The 16,961-nt window shown below is 32.7% G+C and overlaps 2 protein-coding genes across 2 annotated transcripts; one reads left to right on the top strand and one right to left on the bottom strand.

Annotated features, from left to right (window-relative positions):
* Positions 1-298: 298 nt before the first annotated feature.
* Positions 299-2,846, top strand: LOC100813509 (pentatricopeptide repeat-containing protein At4g16390, chloroplastic). Its single transcript, XM_006597550.4, has one exon. The coding sequence runs from the start codon at positions 603-605 to the stop codon at positions 2,676-2,678; it is 2,076 nt and encodes a 691-aa protein (XP_006597613.1). The 5' UTR covers positions 299-602; the 3' UTR covers positions 2,679-2,846.
* A 2,247-nt stretch (positions 2,847-5,093) lies between these two features.
* Positions 5,094-13,259, bottom strand: LOC100812973 (microtubule-associated protein 70-5). The gene is made up of 11 exons (XM_006597549.4): positions 12,824-13,259; positions 8,000-8,085; positions 7,727-7,792; positions 7,457-7,627; positions 7,214-7,384; positions 6,974-7,129; positions 6,719-6,865; positions 6,414-6,485; positions 5,743-6,330; positions 5,509-5,657; positions 5,094-5,415 (listed from the first exon to the last, which is right to left on the bottom strand). Exons 1-11 carry the CDS (start codon positions 12,921-12,923, stop codon positions 5,406-5,408), a joined length of 1,716 nt encoding a protein of 571 aa, XP_006597612.1. The 5' UTR covers positions 12,924-13,259; the 3' UTR covers positions 5,094-5,405.
* Between the last annotated feature and the right edge of the window lie 3,702 nt (positions 13,260-16,961).

Raw genomic sequence — 16,961 nt, 5'->3', positions numbered from 1 at the left:
TGTTTCCAAGGATTTGATACCAAATTACCCTTTTTTTGTGGAATTTTTTTTTGGTGGAAATACCAAATTACCATTACCTTAAATGTTAGTATTTTTCTTTAATAGATTAATGGATATGTATTGTAAATGTAAAAGATTTTATAATTTCAATCGATTAGAAATTAGTTTTGGTATTACTTTCAAGAGTCGTACAGACAGTTATATTTGATTAAATAATACTGTCAAAATGTTTTTGGATGAAAATATAAAACCTTTTTTCCTGTTTTATAAATTACTTGAACTTACATATCACACCCACATTAATCAATCAACTTGAACTTACATATCACACCAACATTAATCAATCAACTTCATAAGAAGTCTCAAGTTTTTTTTTTCTTTTTCTCATCAGAAGTCTCAAGTTCTATACTTGTGTTCTAGAAAATTTTTAAAAAAAAAACTTGAATTTGCATAAAGAACTATGATTGTGTCTTGGAGATTTGGAGGCAATAAGGTAGTAATTTTTTTCTTAACAACCAGTCTGTTTACATTTTTTTCTTTTTCAAAGCCATATCAGTTTTCTCGAGTCTCGACGGTCTCAGACTCAGAGAGAGGAAAGGAAAATGGCTCAGTCTTTCCTTCTCTGCTGTTCTTCTTCCTCTTTTCCTCCTCATCCTCCTTCTTCTTCTTCCTTCCATTATCGTCAAAAAATAACCAACGCCAGTTCTGTCCCTTCTTACTCTTCCCGCCATTTCAAACTTCCCAACTTCTCTTCTTCCCATCAACCCAAAACCCTTCTACAAGACGCAAAACTCGATGACCCAAATGCAAAGTCTTCGCCTTTATCCAAAACTTCCATCTGGGTCAATCCCAAAAGCCCCAGAGCCAAACACCTTTGGAAGAATTCCTATCACGCCAGGTCATCATCTCTCACCAAACTCGCCAAGTCTCTCGATTCCTGCAACCCCACCCAGGAACACGTCTCTGAAATCCTCAAAGTATTGGGGGACAGTGTTTTAGAACCTGATGCAGTGTTTATTCTCAATTCCATGGTGAATCCCTACACCGCACTCCTCGCTGTTGAGTACTTCAAGCAGAAGGTTAAATCCGTTAGGCATGTTATTCTCTACAACGTTACCCTGAAGCTGTTTAGGAAGGTAAAAGATTTCGAAGGAGCAGAGAAGCTGTTTGATGAAATGCTTCACAGAGGGGTCAACCCCAATCTCATTACATTTTCAACTATGATTAGCTGTGCTTCCGTGTGTTCTTTGCCGCATAAGGCTGTGAAGTGGTTTGAGATGATGCCCTCTTTCGGGTGTGAACCGGATAACAATGTGTGCTCGTCTATGATATATGCTTATACAAGAACTGGCAATACTGATATGGCTTTGAGACTGTATGATCGTGCAAAAGCAGGGAAATGGCATGTTGACACGGCAGTGTTCTCGGGGTTGATTAAGATGTATGGGGTGTCTGGGAACTATGTTGGATGCTTGAATGTTTACAATGATATGAAGGTTCTTGGTGCGAAGCCGAACTTGACAACATATAATGCTCTGTTGTATGCCATGGGGAGAGCTAAGAGGGCCAGGGATGCCAAGGCTATATATGGGGAGATGATAAGTAATGGATTGTCACCAAATTGGCCTACCTATGCAGCTTTGTTACAAGCCTATTGTAGAGCACGGTTTAACAGAGACGCGCTGAATGTTTACAAGGAAATGAAGGAGAAGGGGAAGGATTTGGATATACTTCTTTATAACATGCTTTTTGACATGTGTGCAAATGTTGGATGTGTGGATGAAGCTGTTAAAATTTTTGAACACATGAAAAGTTCCGGGACTTGCCCGCCGGACAGTTTCACATATGCGTCCTTGATCAACATGTACTCCAGCATAGGGAAAATTTTAGAGATGGAAGCCATGTTCAATGAAATGATGGAATCTGGATTTGAGCCTAATATCATAGTTCTGACATCACTTGTCCATTGCTATGGAAAAGCCAAGCGAACTGATGATGTTGTGAAGATATTTAATCAGCTCATGGATTTGGGCATCAGTCCTGATGGTCGCTTCTGTGATTGTCTTCTGTATGCAATGACCCAAGTACCAAAAGAAGAACTTGGTAAGCTATCAGGTTGCGTTGAGAAGGCTAATCCAAAGCTTGGGTCTGTGTTAAGATATATAATGGAAAAGCAAGAGGGTGGTGGAGATTTTAGAACGGAGGCATCAGAACTTTTTAATTCAACGGAAGCTGATGTAAAGAAGTCCATGTGCAATTGTCTAATTGATCTTTGTGTGAGCCTGGATGTGCCAGACAGAGCTCGTGACCTTCTGGACCTGGGGCTGACTCTTGAGATATATCCAGATATACAGTCAAGGTCTCAAGCCAAGTGGTCTCTGCACCTAAAGAGACTCTCAGTTGGAGCTGCTCTGACTGCCTTAAGTGTTTGGATAAGTGACTTGTCTAAGGCTTTGGAACTAGGGGAGGAGCTTCCACCACTACTTGGAATTAATACTGGGGGAGGGAAACACAGGTTTTCAGATAAAGTTTTGCCTACTGTATTTGAATCATATCTGAAGGAACTTAAAGCTCCATTTCATAAGGATGCAAATAAGGCAGGCTGGTTTTTGGCTACCAGTGAAGCAGCCACATCATGGCTGCAATCTAGGGGTTCAACAGTGGCTCTTCCCCAATGATATTGTTGTTTACTTTTAGGCAACCTTGTACCGTATAGACTTTTTGCATTTTTCCCTTACCGTGGGAGAAATTTTTGATGAGTAGTTTCTGAAAATTTGTTTTATTTTAGATGTCTTACATTGTGAAAGAAGGCCTGATACAAATATATCTGGAAACTCTAAATGTAAGTAATAAGTTCTTCTTGGCTCTGTGGCTTTGGTGAGTTTCAAACCCACATGCTTAGGATACTAGGATAATACTACTAGTAGTGTTGATTGAACAAATGGATACTGGAATTGATATTTGGCAAGAACAGTTGGACAGGTGAAAGTTGGTCTTCTTACTGTAGTTTTTGTCCAAGCATTCCTCATTTTATGGCAAGGATAATGTGGCACATGTTCCTATTTTGTTCTAAACAAACAAAATCCGATCCTTCTGCTATAAACTGAGAGCAGGTTTACTCGGCTGTGATCTGTATGCTCAAATTTGGATGGTAGAGGTTTATAAAAGTGCGAAGAGCAACCTAGAAAAGTGTTTTTTTTTTTTTTATTCTGGTACACACAAAAATAAATAAATGAGTTATACTCTATGAATAAAGCGTCATGTTCCTTTTCATCTGTTCCAATTTCATGTGTGAGGGAACGATTGCAAAATTGATTTAAGTTAAATTTGATTTTAAAGTTATGTGTTTTATGTTTTGATATTTTTATCATCAAAGCAAGCTACAGTGAAATTTATTATATTTTTTTTTATCTGAGACAAAATTACTTAAAAGTTGTTTTAAGTTAATTAATTTTTGACCTAAAATTAATTTTTAACGTAAAACCAAAAAATGCCAATATTTATCTAAAATCACAGTAACTAATATTTCAACGTAATTCTGAGTTCAACGTGAGTCTAAACAAGCACTTTCCATATTGCAAAAACAGCTGAGAAGAAACAGGTGATTATCTGTTTTTTCTTTTCTTTAACTGTTTTCCAAAAACCTAAAAAAAGAAAATGAAGATGTAACCAAGGTTGGGGTTGACCATTTTATATGTGGGACTGAGTTTGACTTTGAGTTTATGGCTTTAATGTGTTATTATTGTTATAATTAATTGCTTGGACAAAGGTTGGCAAATTAAGGAATAAAGTGCTTTTGACTTTCGTTGAGAATATTTTAGTAGTAATGTGCTTGCAACTTCCAGCCTTACCTGGACCTAGAGTGCCTGTCCAGTCACACCCCACTTGACTTTTTTGGCCTAATGGAACTCTTCTGTATATTCTTATTTTTAAAAGAAGTCAATACATAACGAAAGGTATGTGATCAATGATGGCTTGCACGTTAATATTTTATTCAACTTATATTGACCCAACTTTCTCTATATAATGGTGAGTCCTTGTTCATTTGATCATATGCAAAATGGGAAACTGTATGGGCTACCACTCTCAACCAAAGAAACAAACCGGATATCCTCTAATTGAAGGAAGAGAATTAGAGGTTGATGCCTCAATGCCAGTTGAAAAGATTAAATCTGCTTCTAATAAGCGTTACATAGTGGTGCGTAGGAAGCTGAGGCATGGGGAGGTTTACCAGCTTGCACCATTCATGTTGCAATCTGATATGCCTTTTAGGACAACTAACAACAGAAAGTTGAAGACTAGGAGTGTGAAGATTGTGGTGACTGCAGAAGAATTGGAATCGCTGTTTAGCGGATCAAAGAGGTTCCAAATCCGACGTAGAATTGCAGGTGTCAGGAGAAGTTTTGGGTTGAAAGGGTGCCAAAAATGGTTACCTTCTTTGCCCACTATTCAAGAGGTGCATAACTATTAAATGGTGGGAAGGATGCTATTTAAGCATTCCTATCATCAGTTGTGCAATGAATTTTATTTGTAGTTTTTGTGGATTTTCAGAAAGATGCTAGGTTGTATTTGCTCAGAAAATTAAGGATGTTTACCTGCTCAATTTTTTAATTATAGCAGCAGGGAGAAGAAAAGAAAAAAGAAAAAGTTTCTCCATGTACATCCTTTTTTGCTTTCTACTGGTTTAAGAGTTTTCATTCATACTGTAGGAGTAGTGAATGCTGACTGTTCATGTTCTTGGATGATTGGATGAACAATGAGAATATGTTATTTGTTCATTCATTTCAGCTGCTTAAAGTGATATTACTGCTACAATTTTTCCTTGTTGTTCCTCTATTATAAGATAGTATGGAATCTGCTTCTGCTAGGTTATGTTTAGATATATATTATATCCTTTAAAGACTTGTAATGATACTCCATGATTACTGCAAGTAGATATCCTTATATGCTCAATTATAAGTTACCGTCATACTCATACCATTAAGCTTTTCTTTACTCTAGAATGATTCTCAAAATCACTCAAGATTCAGGAATAATCTTCTTTATAATCATGTTTGGTAAATTAGTTTTTTGATACACATAATGCAGACATGTAATTCAAATATTTTCCAAATGTGCATCATATATATTTCATCTCTCTGCAGATACATTTGACAAATGGGGATAATATGTATGTAATACTCACAATCACAGAGCACAGAGGATGCCAGTTAAATAAATTTAGTGTATGTAGTATGTAGAGAGTCAGATCCCAGACTCCCTTAGCACAGCGGAACTTTATTTCAACATACTACCTCACTAAGTTTTTGCTTTTTATTTACAAAGAAAAGAAAAATCACAAGATGCCATTGATTATTAAATTGCCTTCAGATTTCTCTAAATAAAGACTCTTCAATGTTCTTTCATCATATCATCCTGCAGTAATTTTATAAAAAGGTTAAGGGCTAGTATATACAAACTTGTCAATTAACATAGGTTTTGGTCATTCAATAAAAAATGTTACAGAACCTTCTAGAGGAATTTGAGCGTCTGAGTTTCCTGTTATCATCTGATTTTGTTGATGCAGCCTCCTTCTCTCTAGCAGCTGCTTCTCTTTTCATTTTCTTCCACTCTATTTCCATAGCCTTTGTCAATGCATCAACTTTCTTTGTGAGCATCTGAAAAAAAAAGCATATTTCGTATCTTCAGTTCTAAAGTAACAAGGGGAAGTTGTGAGGATGTGATCATAGCTGTTACTAGTACCTTTATTTCTTCATCTTTAGTGTACAAATTACTCTCTTTAATTTCACAAGATTTCCTCAAATTGATGACCTCTTTTTGAAGCCTATCATATAGAAAACCTGAGACCACATCATTGCTGCCTAAATCATTACAGCTATTGCTTTTAGAGTCGTCATCAACATCAACACTGGTTTTAATTTCTGCTGCTTCTTTTTTATCATTGCATTTATTTAAATTCATGCCTGCGTTCACCTGCATCTCATTTTCTTTTTCATCACTATCAGCAACTTTGTGTCTTGATGCCCATATACCTTTCTTCAACACATTTTCTGCAGTACCATATTTCTTTTTCATAATGCTGCCTGGTATTAGGCTCTCAGTAACACTCTCTGTGTTGCTTTTTGCATTTGACTTTTGGAACAAAGAGCTTCCATTAGTAGATCCCCTTGGTTGTGATGTGCATCTGTTTCTCAGTCCACCATTGGTCGTTAGGAAGCTTAAGATCTTATACTTTTCTGATTTTGCAGACCCGGAATTTGAACTGACTGGGTTATTTGAGAAATGCTTTAAGCCTTCTTCTAGTGTTTTTAACCTCATCTTGAGTTTATCCTGAGAAAAATCACACAGAAAGCATTAGTTATTGCTAAAAACATTATTTACATGCTTACATGGTAGGAAGACAAATAGGTTACCTTCAATTGTGACTCTGCCTTTGCTGTTCTCTCTGATATAGCTAGCTTATCTTTCAATCGTTGCATCTCTGCCTATATATGCAAGGACATAATTGATCATAAATTTTCTTGCTCATAAAAATTTCAGCACTTTAAAGCATAGTTTGGAATTGAAATTAGCTTTTTATTGATAGGATTTGGACCTTTTAAAAAAATCATATATATATTGGTCTTGGATTTATTAAAGGAAAAACTATGTTTAATGAAAATAATAGTATTTTTGGACTAAATATGGGCACCAAAGATTTTCATGGGAAGATATATACCTGCATTATCCTTCTCTCTTCAAGCCATTGCTTGACAGGCATGACCTTGTCATTCTCATCCTTCCACTCATTCGCCACAACAGTTGCAACTCTGTTGGCTGAAACTTTTACCCTTGCTAGCTCCCTCTCCAGTGTCCTTTTCTCCTCCTGAAAATTTGGGTTAAATTATGTCACTACATTGATCGACCAGAATGCAGAAAATCAATATATCAGAAATTAAGCTCAAAATGTCAGTATCCAATAAGATATGCCTACTTGCAATTCAGAAATCTGTCGCTGGTAATCGCGAACAGCATTAGCATTGACTCCACTGGATAAGATGACCTCCTCAAGTTCATGGATGGTTTGGCTAAGTTTTTCAACTTCCAAAATCTTTTGGCGATGTGTTTTCTCTAAGATTTTGTTCTCTTCCTGTTCATGGAAGTTATAAATTGGCTTAAGTACTTGTAATTACTACAGAAACTAAATGTGAAAATGGAAATATAAAAAGTATGCCTGGCAGATTTCAATCTGTCTCTTCAAGTCAAAATTTTCATTTTGAACTTCCTCAACTATTAAAACTCTCTCTAGTGCACTTCTTAAAATCTTCTCTGCTTCAAGCAATGCTGCCTCTTTTGACTTTGTGAGTCGTTCCAAAGCTTTCTTATCTTCTTGTAGTGATGCAATCTGAATGCAAAATAAACGTTAGTATTCTCATTTTGCACAATTCACTCCTTGGTGGAATTTCATTATTAGTACCTCATTCCTATACATCTTAATCTCAGCTTCAAGAGGAGTAATGACACTCTCAAGAGGAACAAAATCATCTTCCTTTTGATCTGCATGTAACCTTCTAAGAGTTGCTTCTGCCGCATATTGTGCGGCCAATGCATCTTTCTTTTCCTCTGTCAGTTTCTTGATTTCTAGCTTCTGCATATGAACAAATTTTGAGGAATATGCATTTTTAGAATTTAGCATTGTTTTACATGGTTCCAATTTGCATGATATATCAGCACCACTCTGGTGTACCTTATGTTTGAGATGATCCTCAGTAAGTCTAAGTTTATCGTCCAGCTTACCGACTTCATTTCTCAGCTGCAATAAAAGATAGTTACAGCTATTATTTAGTCACTGAGAAATTTATATATCTTGTTATTTATAAAGAAATGTGTAATGCAACTGAATCAGTACTATGGAGAGTGAGAATAACTGCACCTAAAATAAATATTTGATTTTAATCTTCTAACAGTGTAAAAAAATAATTAAATATCACTAGATCAAATTTTACTATTAAAAGAATACCTCTTCTATGGCCTTGTCCTTTTTAGCTTCAGTTGCCCTTAAGGCCTTGATTTCACTCTGGCAAGTTGCCAGTTCCTTAACCTTTTCTGCGATGGGGTTAAAATTCAGCCATAATTTTATGGATAAATAAGACTGATTTAAATATAGTAGAAAAGGGAATTTTAATAATATATTCTCCGTTTTCATTTTGTTGTGAACGAAAAGAAAACTAAATTAATAAATCCTCTATACAAATAATAATAAATCTTACAACAGGCAATGAATTATGAGATACTATATGCAATTAATGAAACACATAAAGCGTATCAATGAAACATGAATCTATGAGATGTTACTAGGCAGTCAGTGAAACATAAGTTACATAACGCTCATCAATATTAAACTTGCCATCGGGTTTCAAACAGTGGTAACGAAATCTAACAGTGGCCAACATACCCTGTAAATTGTGAACTTGTGGCTTCCCCATCTCAATTTTTTTTTTTAGATTTAGAAATATGCTTGTTTTATTGCCTCTCTACTTTGAAGGCAAAGGCTAACTGTGTAACATCCCAATTTTTTCGTAAATAAATTTAAAAAGCTTTTTAGTAAAAAAATAAATAAATAAATAAATATAGAGCAAATAATAGGCTGAGTACCCTAGGTATAAATAGTTATGTTAAGTCAGCTGCCTCCTTTTGGCCTCATTTTCGTTTTTCCCCTTCTCCTCTCAAAACCCTTTCTTTTTCCCGCAGCCCACCAAACCAGTCTCAGAAAAATGACGATCTCGAACCCGTTCACCGTTGGATCGTCGTGAAATTTGAGTATCATATTCGCAACAGAATTCCGAGCATTCTCACCGTTGGGAATTTCGATATCATGTCTGAACTGAGAGAAACACCCTTCGCATTGTAGCCTTTTTCTTTCCCGCAGAAACCCAGAGCTGTCTTGGTAAAACTACGATCCCAGTTTCGTTAACCGTTGGATTATTGTGAAATTTGGATATGTTGTTCGAAATTCAATTCCGCACGCTTCCACCGTTGGGATTTGTGAGATAATATTCGTGGAGGGAGAAAAAGGAATCGCATGAAGACAGTATAAGTGGAGGTTTCAATCTCTTCTCCGTCTTTCTGACGTTTGGGAATTCTATCGGAGCAGTCGGAGGAATAACTGAAAGAATTTCAGGGAACCGTTAAAGATGTTGCTATCCCTGGCTGAAGACACGTGAGTCCGCTCAGAGGTAAGGGATGAGTTATTCACAGTTGGGGATTCGTGAGAACATGTATAGGGATCCTTAGAGGATTAAATTGGGGTTTTATTTTGAGATGTTTATTAAATTGCAATTTTTCCTTTATGATTATAAATAAAATATTGATGTCCTAATGAAAATTGCTTGATAAATTGTGTTCTTGATATTTGTATATTTCGACCTATGATTTTGATATAATTGTGTAATATTAGTTAAGGGGTTTTAGTCCTAATGTTGTGATAGTGTTTTATATAAATTGTTATATTGAGGATATGAAATGATGATTCAAATTGTGAGTATGTGATGAATTATAGAAGAATATGTTGCTTTGAGATTATAATATTGTTATTGAGATTGAGTATAAGTGTAAAGTTGAACATGTGTTAATTTGTGAGATACGTGTAAACATGTGATGGTGGATTGTCACACTATGAGAAGTGAAATTGTGAATGAGTTCTAGTTGTGGATAAGTGTGTAGTTAACACTTGATGTGAAATTACTTGTGTTGTAAGCTATGAATTGTACAATACCCGACCAGCGTTATCTTGAGAAAAGCGTTGATGCGCAGTGTTAAAGAGAAAATGTAGGTTTCCTATTTAGGAACCAGTGTTAAATCGTAGCACAATTGTGTTGAACGTGTTTAAAACACGAGTGTAAGGTCGTGGGTATTGTATAATTCATGAGCAGTGTCTGCATGTAAAAAAAATTATTTTAGGGGTTGGACCTGAATCAGGAGGGAGAGGCCCTGACGGACTCTTCGGAGTGTAGGCCTTGGGGGTCACCGGGTTTGAGTGCTCCTTTAAGCCTATGCTGATCTCATATGGTTGGAGCATTCTCGCAAAACATCGTGACCCTGACTGGTCTCCCTATGATCTTACTTAGTGAGAGTGACCTGACAAACCCATTGTGTGGTGTGTCTTGTTATGTACTCCTAAGCGCCCCAGGGTGGTTTTTCACTGACATGGTACCACATTACATATAGGATTGAGTCTTAGCATAACTATTGCATATGCTTGCTAATTGATGTGTTATTATATCTTGATCGAAGTGTGGGATTCTTGTGTAATGTGATTGATAATTGAAAAGTGAATTTTGAATGATGAAGTGGTGAAGTTACGTGAGCTATGTTTAAGCAAGTGGTATCTCATTTATATAATATGTATATTTAATTGTCTTGTTTCTCTATTAGCTAGGAATGTGATAACTCACTCCCTGTGTGTTGTTGTGTTTGGATCCTGTGATGATCTTGAACTTGTGTTCGGGGGAGCAGATGAATAGGTGGATGACTAAGAAGAACCTCATGCTAGAGGACACGGGAACACCACGCTCTGATAGGATGTGACATTAGGATATAGGTTCTATATTAATTGTATGAGACTTATATGATTTTCTTTGAGTCGAGATGACTTTATTATCTATTTGGACAAATTTGAATATGATGTAGAAGAAAGTGAATGTGAGCCTTTTATCCATTTGAAAAGCTTGTATTTAAAAATGTTTTAAAAATACTTTTAATTAATATTTGAATTTTTATTCCTTTATTAATATATATGTGAGGGGTAGAGGGTGTCACAAACTGTTTCTACTAATTAAAATAGGTTCTATTATTGATTTTTTAACTAGTGCAGTTAAGTCAAAATCTTATTTCAAATTGTGGCCAGTCTCCACTTAGCATTAGCCAAAATATGTGAAAAATATTTAACAATATAAGCTATCAGTTATCTTTTCCTTTATACATTAACCAATGATGACAAACAAATATCCCTTTACTTTTTAAACCCCCACCTCTATTGATTAATCTCTGTTCTTTTATATACTTTACCTCTTCCATTGAAAAATATCATATTATTTTGACCTTATTCTCAATTTCCAAACATTTACATAGACAATAATGAAGTAACATTGTTTTCATCATTTTCAATATGAAATTTTGAAAATAAGAAACCAGTAAAAATAATGCGTCATTTTATAATGATTAATAAAATAAGAAATAAACTATAAAACTTGCACTCAAGCTAAATGTGTCCTTAGTTTTTAAGATATAAAATACATTTATACTAGCTTGCTTAAAAGTTTAAGTTTCTGTTTATTAAAGCATTGGATTTGGGGAAGCCAAACCCCAGTTTGGTTTGGAGGATGTGTAGTATAGTCTTCAATGTCGTGCATGTATTGTTGTTTGGTAATTTTGTAATAAAATCAAGTTCAGAAATTTAATTTTAACTCTCTTAATTTGTAAGTTATATTTTATTAAAGATGAAATTAGCTCAATGTAACTTTGACTATTATTATATTATTTTATAACTTTCAACTCAATAATATTTTCTTAGAATTCATTAATGGACTGAAAATTTCTATCACGTATGTAAAATTTCGTATTATCTAAAATTATTTATTGCTTCATTCATATAAATTAAAATGATGTAATGTAAACATTTAAAAATATATTAAGATATGGACCATTTAATTACTTTCTTCTTATTCAATTTTGACAAAATTTGATACAAACAATATTAGTAATATGTAGATATAATTCAATAGTTAGATAATAAAAATAACATTTTATATCAAATTATAAAAATAAAATAATAATTATCAAAGTTATGCCGATATAATTTGATCTATCTATGTAATTTAATCAAACCTTTGAATTATAATTATATAGAATATGAATTTGATTGATCTAATCATTCAATTATGATTATATATTATTTGATTATTTGCGACAAATTTTATAAAATTGAACATCAATAAAAAAAAATGTATATGATCAAATTATTCATATTTTAGTATATTGTAAAAAAAATACTATATCAATTTTGATCTATATATTAAGGTATCAAATATATTTTTATTAATATAAAATATAATATATATGGACTACATAAAAAATCATTCAATCCAATGTTAAATTTTAAAATAAAATTATTGAAGTTGAAAGTTATAAAATAGTAATCATACACACAAACTCTTCTATTTTAGAAGGAATATATTAGTAAATTATGATTTTCTTGAAATACATCAAAAGTGTAACTTATTAACTTACTCTAATTAAAAAAAATAAGTAAATGTTTATTAAAAAAATTGTTATCGATAATGATTCTATTCGCTTTAATATCTGCGAAGGAATCATGTGGCCTTGTATAAGAAAAACTTATACGCTCTTACGTTTTTAGAAGTTATTCAAAACTTGAGGAGATAAGGTATATAAGTTTTTTTTATCAACGTTGAGATGTATAAGTTATTGTAACTTATGATAAAAAAAATAATTTATTTTAGAAAATAATAGTCTATACATTAATGGTATAAAGAATTTTTGCATTATCAATTTGTCATCTATTTTTGTTTATTGACTTTTAAAAAAAATTATCTATGAGTTAAGTAATTCACGGTCTGAAGTTTAGTGCATAAGCATATCTGCTATTTTCTACTTATGAAATAATTTATCCTACTCAAGTTGAAACACAACACTTAGATGTACTTAAGTTAATACCATTGGTGTTCCACATGCAGGAAGCTGACAAGACTATGAAAAGCCAACTTAAAAGTAATAATTCTGAAGCAGAGAAAGTAATACAACAGAGATGTGATATGATATGAACCTGTGAGTTGGTTTTGCAAACGATCAATCTGCAACCCCACAGGGTCTGGTTGGACAAGAGAAACTTCCTCCCCACCATATATGTCTTCACTAGCCACCATTTTCCTCTTTCTGGTGCTGCCAAATGCTCACACAAAGAGCCTTTGTTCAACAACAGATGAGGCTTGGTCACTGGAAATAGGTTTTGTTCAACAACAAATATTGGGACTTAGTCACTGGAAATAGGCTTTGTTCAATAACAAATGGGGCTCGCTCACTGGCTATATATAGTATTTTTTTTTTGCTTTGGTTTTGTTTCCTGATGCTGACGAGTGGTCGAGGGTTAGTCCTAAAACACCAACAACAAAAGATGGCTCTAAAAGGGAAACATATAATAATAAGACAGGTTTTTATGGCAGAAAATAAGAAAGTCTATTCGTATAAGGAATCAATTGACCGCAAAGAGAGGAATGAGCTTCCCCTCCAGTGAAGCAAACTTGACAAATGAAATGCATAACTAGCCAGCTAAGCCGGCTACTACTTTACCTCATTTACCTCCTTAATTCTAGCTTTGACAGTAACGGTTACTTTTCTCTCTATTTCTTCTCCTTACTAGGTTTTGAGTTTAACTTTGTATGTAATTTTACACTTTCAACCAATCAAAAATTATTATCAATATGATTTTTAAGATACTTAAAAATCAAACACTTACCATACATGGATCAAATAACATTATAAAAACTCTTTAAAGTGTTAGTGCATATACTATTTTTTCATAAATTTTTCCCGCTTTTTACCCTTCACAAACTTTTAATATTATGATAAAGTATACGAAACTTTTTAAAATGTACTTGATATAAAGTTAAAAGCAAGGTTAAGCAAGTTACTCTTGGCTTGTTTTGTTTTGTGGTTTTGTTGGGGTGCATTGTATGTATAAACACCTGGTAGGGAAGGAGAACATCAAAGATGTGGACCAGCGCCAATTGAGCCAAGTTATTGTCGGCAACAATAATTCTTTTTACTAACAACAATTGATCAGTAAAATTCAAGTTCAATCAATCATATTGATGAATAACAAGTGGTAGTGCATTAGTTGTTGCAGTTTTTCCTTTCAATCTGTATTTTTCTGCTGACACATTTTGCTTCATTCTCAAATCTAAAGTGGTAGTCTTAAGAGTATGAGACACAATAAAAGCTTGCAGTATGTAAAGTATGAATAATTATTAGATCATATCAAACTTTTTAAGTTTCAATTGGGTTCTTTTACATAACCTTAAAATCAATGTGATTGAGGTTTGTGTCATGACTTATAGGGTTATAAGACTATATCTTAAACTCTTTAGTTGTTATGAAAAAAAAAAATTAGAAAGGGTAGAAAATAAATTCTTTTGGGGTAAAGTCAGTAATGCATTTCAGATTCAACTCTTTCTTGTACATTCAATATGTATGAATTTAAAGGGTATCTTCTATTGATAAACTCAGTAATGCGTTTCAAATTGAAGTCTCCTAAGTTGTCGTATTCTATCTGTGTCAATTGAAGGACATCACTTTAGACTATTGTATTGCTTAAGCGCTAAAACCGTTCTGAGATCACTTTTGTTTTACTTGGTGAAAGTCACTCAGGAAAAAAAGAAAGAAAAAAAAACTGTGAATTTAACAAAAGAAATGATGTATCAGGACTTAAATTTTGAAAGCGACCAACTAATTAAAGTGGCTTCAAAGAACAAATAAATTTGGATCAATATTCAGAGAAGGTGTCATCTTAGCTTAAAAGTATAATAATTAAATAAAGTAAAAAAGAAAAAAATTACGGTTCCTGCACACAAAGCCAAAGCCAAATATATGGTGTTTTATTTTTCTTTTTTTTTCTTCCCTTTTTTGTTTGGATGGTGACAACAAATGGAGCGCTTTACCAACAACCAAAGCTCGTTTTAAAATGGAGAAGGAAGTCACAAACAAAGCCCAATAAACAACATTAAAAAAAATCAAAAGGGATTTTGATGCAAGATAATTGAATTCAATGATTTCTCAATTGAATTTATGTGTTACTAAGAATGGTTGGATAATGTGTGATGGAAGAAGGATGCTATACTTCTAGTCGTTCCCTTAGTGGCATATATTTCATGTTGGTTTGAGTTGGTAGGTTTATAATATATAGAATGCCTTTAACCAGAAACACAAGGCCGGAGTTGAATTTAAAATATGTATAAATGTAGAATTAATGTATTGTTCCATAGTATATATACATGGTGGCGTGTCTGCTAGCTAGCTAGGTGTTGTTCAAAGGGAATTGAAGGTTGGAGATGGACGCGTATAACATAATTGGAAAATATAATTTATAGAAAACTCGAATAAATACTCATATTCAAGTTATATCTACTTAATACAATCTAGAAATTGTTTGATTTAAGTTTTTAGTTTTCTCCTAAAAAAAAAGTTATTAGATTTAATTATGTATAGATGTATTTTCATTCAGATATATGTCTGTTCAGGTGTACATCTGTTGAATGTTATAGCGACTTATTAGTATTATTATAATTTATAAACAGACTCTCATAAGTAAGAAAAACATTTACATATCATATTAAATCTGATTATTCGAACATAATTGATTTACGATAAAGATAATACATAATAGAAGCCTCTATTTATTTTTTTTTGAGAACATAATAGAAGCCTCTATGCATAATGGTAGTTGTAGAAAGGGATGTTTTTATCCTTATCCATCAATAACTACTGTGAAAGCATGGAAAAAACAAAGAGAAAGGAAGGAAAATGGCCTCAACTGCCTTTTAGTCCTAATCCTCGATGGTAAACATTATTGAGATGCTTGTATATTTTGCGAAGTGAAAAAAAAAAAAGATAAACTATAATACAACGTTTAATATTTTTTCAATCAAGGTTGATCTAATTAATGAGAGGTGTTATTTGCATAACATTTTCATATAATTAATTTAAAAATTACCTGAATAATGATACTTTCAATATCGTATTAATTAATTTGAATGGAATGTCATACATTTATAATAATTTATACAACAATCTTATATAATATTAATTTGGCTTAATAACTATTTTATTTCTTGAATTTGGAGGTGTATTTTTTTTAGTTCCTATAATTTAATTTTTTTTTAATTTCTGAATTTTGAAAAATTATTTTTTTTATTCCTTGACATAATAAATTATCACTTTATGATAATTTTTAACAAATTTGAGTGATTGAAAATATAAAAATTAATTTAAGACAATTAAAAACCCTCACAAAATGTCAATTTAATATGTTAGGGACTAAAAAATGTATTTTTCAAAATTTAGAGACTAAAAAAATATTTCAAAATTTGAGGGACTAAAAAAACATATATTCTAAATTAAGGAATAAAAACAGTAATTAAGCCTATTAATTTTTGTGTCTATTTTTTCTCTCATTATTACATGTAATAAATATTGTTGAGGAGAGAGATGTTCATTATTTGCACATATAAGTTTCTTATAATCCTTGGATAGAAACTAGGTCATGCTCCACAAGTTTTTTCTTACTGCTCAAATTATCCCATGTCTTTCTTATATGTTTTCTTTGATGCCTTTTTAATTAAAAAATAATCTTGATTGTTATTTTCAATCAATTAAAAATTATTGTAAGTATAACTTTTAAGGTTGTTATTATAAAGAAAAAACATGATAAGCATTAGTGTTTTTACACTCTAATCCAATCACAAATTAATATGCAGAAACTAATATGTATGATAAATTTTTTGACTTTGATAATAACTATTTTGAGAGTCATATTAAACTTAACTTCTAATTGGTTGATAATGCAAAAATTTACATTATCAATAATACCTATTAAGCTTTATTATAAAATAAATAAATTTATTATATATTATAATTTATAATCAAATAACACTGAAGAAATCCTCTACACAATGGGTTCGTAACTATTTAATTAAAAATATTATTATTAAATCTAGAAACAGCACTGAAAAGTGGGAAAAAATCCTTAGTAAATGGGCTTTTGCTGATTTCAGCCCATTCTCATTTTATGAAGCATCCTTCATTGTCCACTTATGCATGATGCAGCGGATAATGATATTAGATGCAAGTTCCCTGAATGGACTCAAAGAGCATGCGTGGAACCGAAGCAAATCTTTGGTGGGCTTAGA

Source organism: Glycine max, chromosome 15 (genome assembly GCF_000004515.6).
Source record: "Glycine max cultivar Williams 82 chromosome 15, Glycine_max_v4.0, whole genome shotgun sequence".
NCBI classification, from domain to species: domain Eukaryota; kingdom Viridiplantae; phylum Streptophyta; class Magnoliopsida; order Fabales; family Fabaceae; genus Glycine; species Glycine max.
Note: the sequence above shows the minus strand (reverse complement) of the source record. Positions and strands in the feature narration are given on the sequence as shown.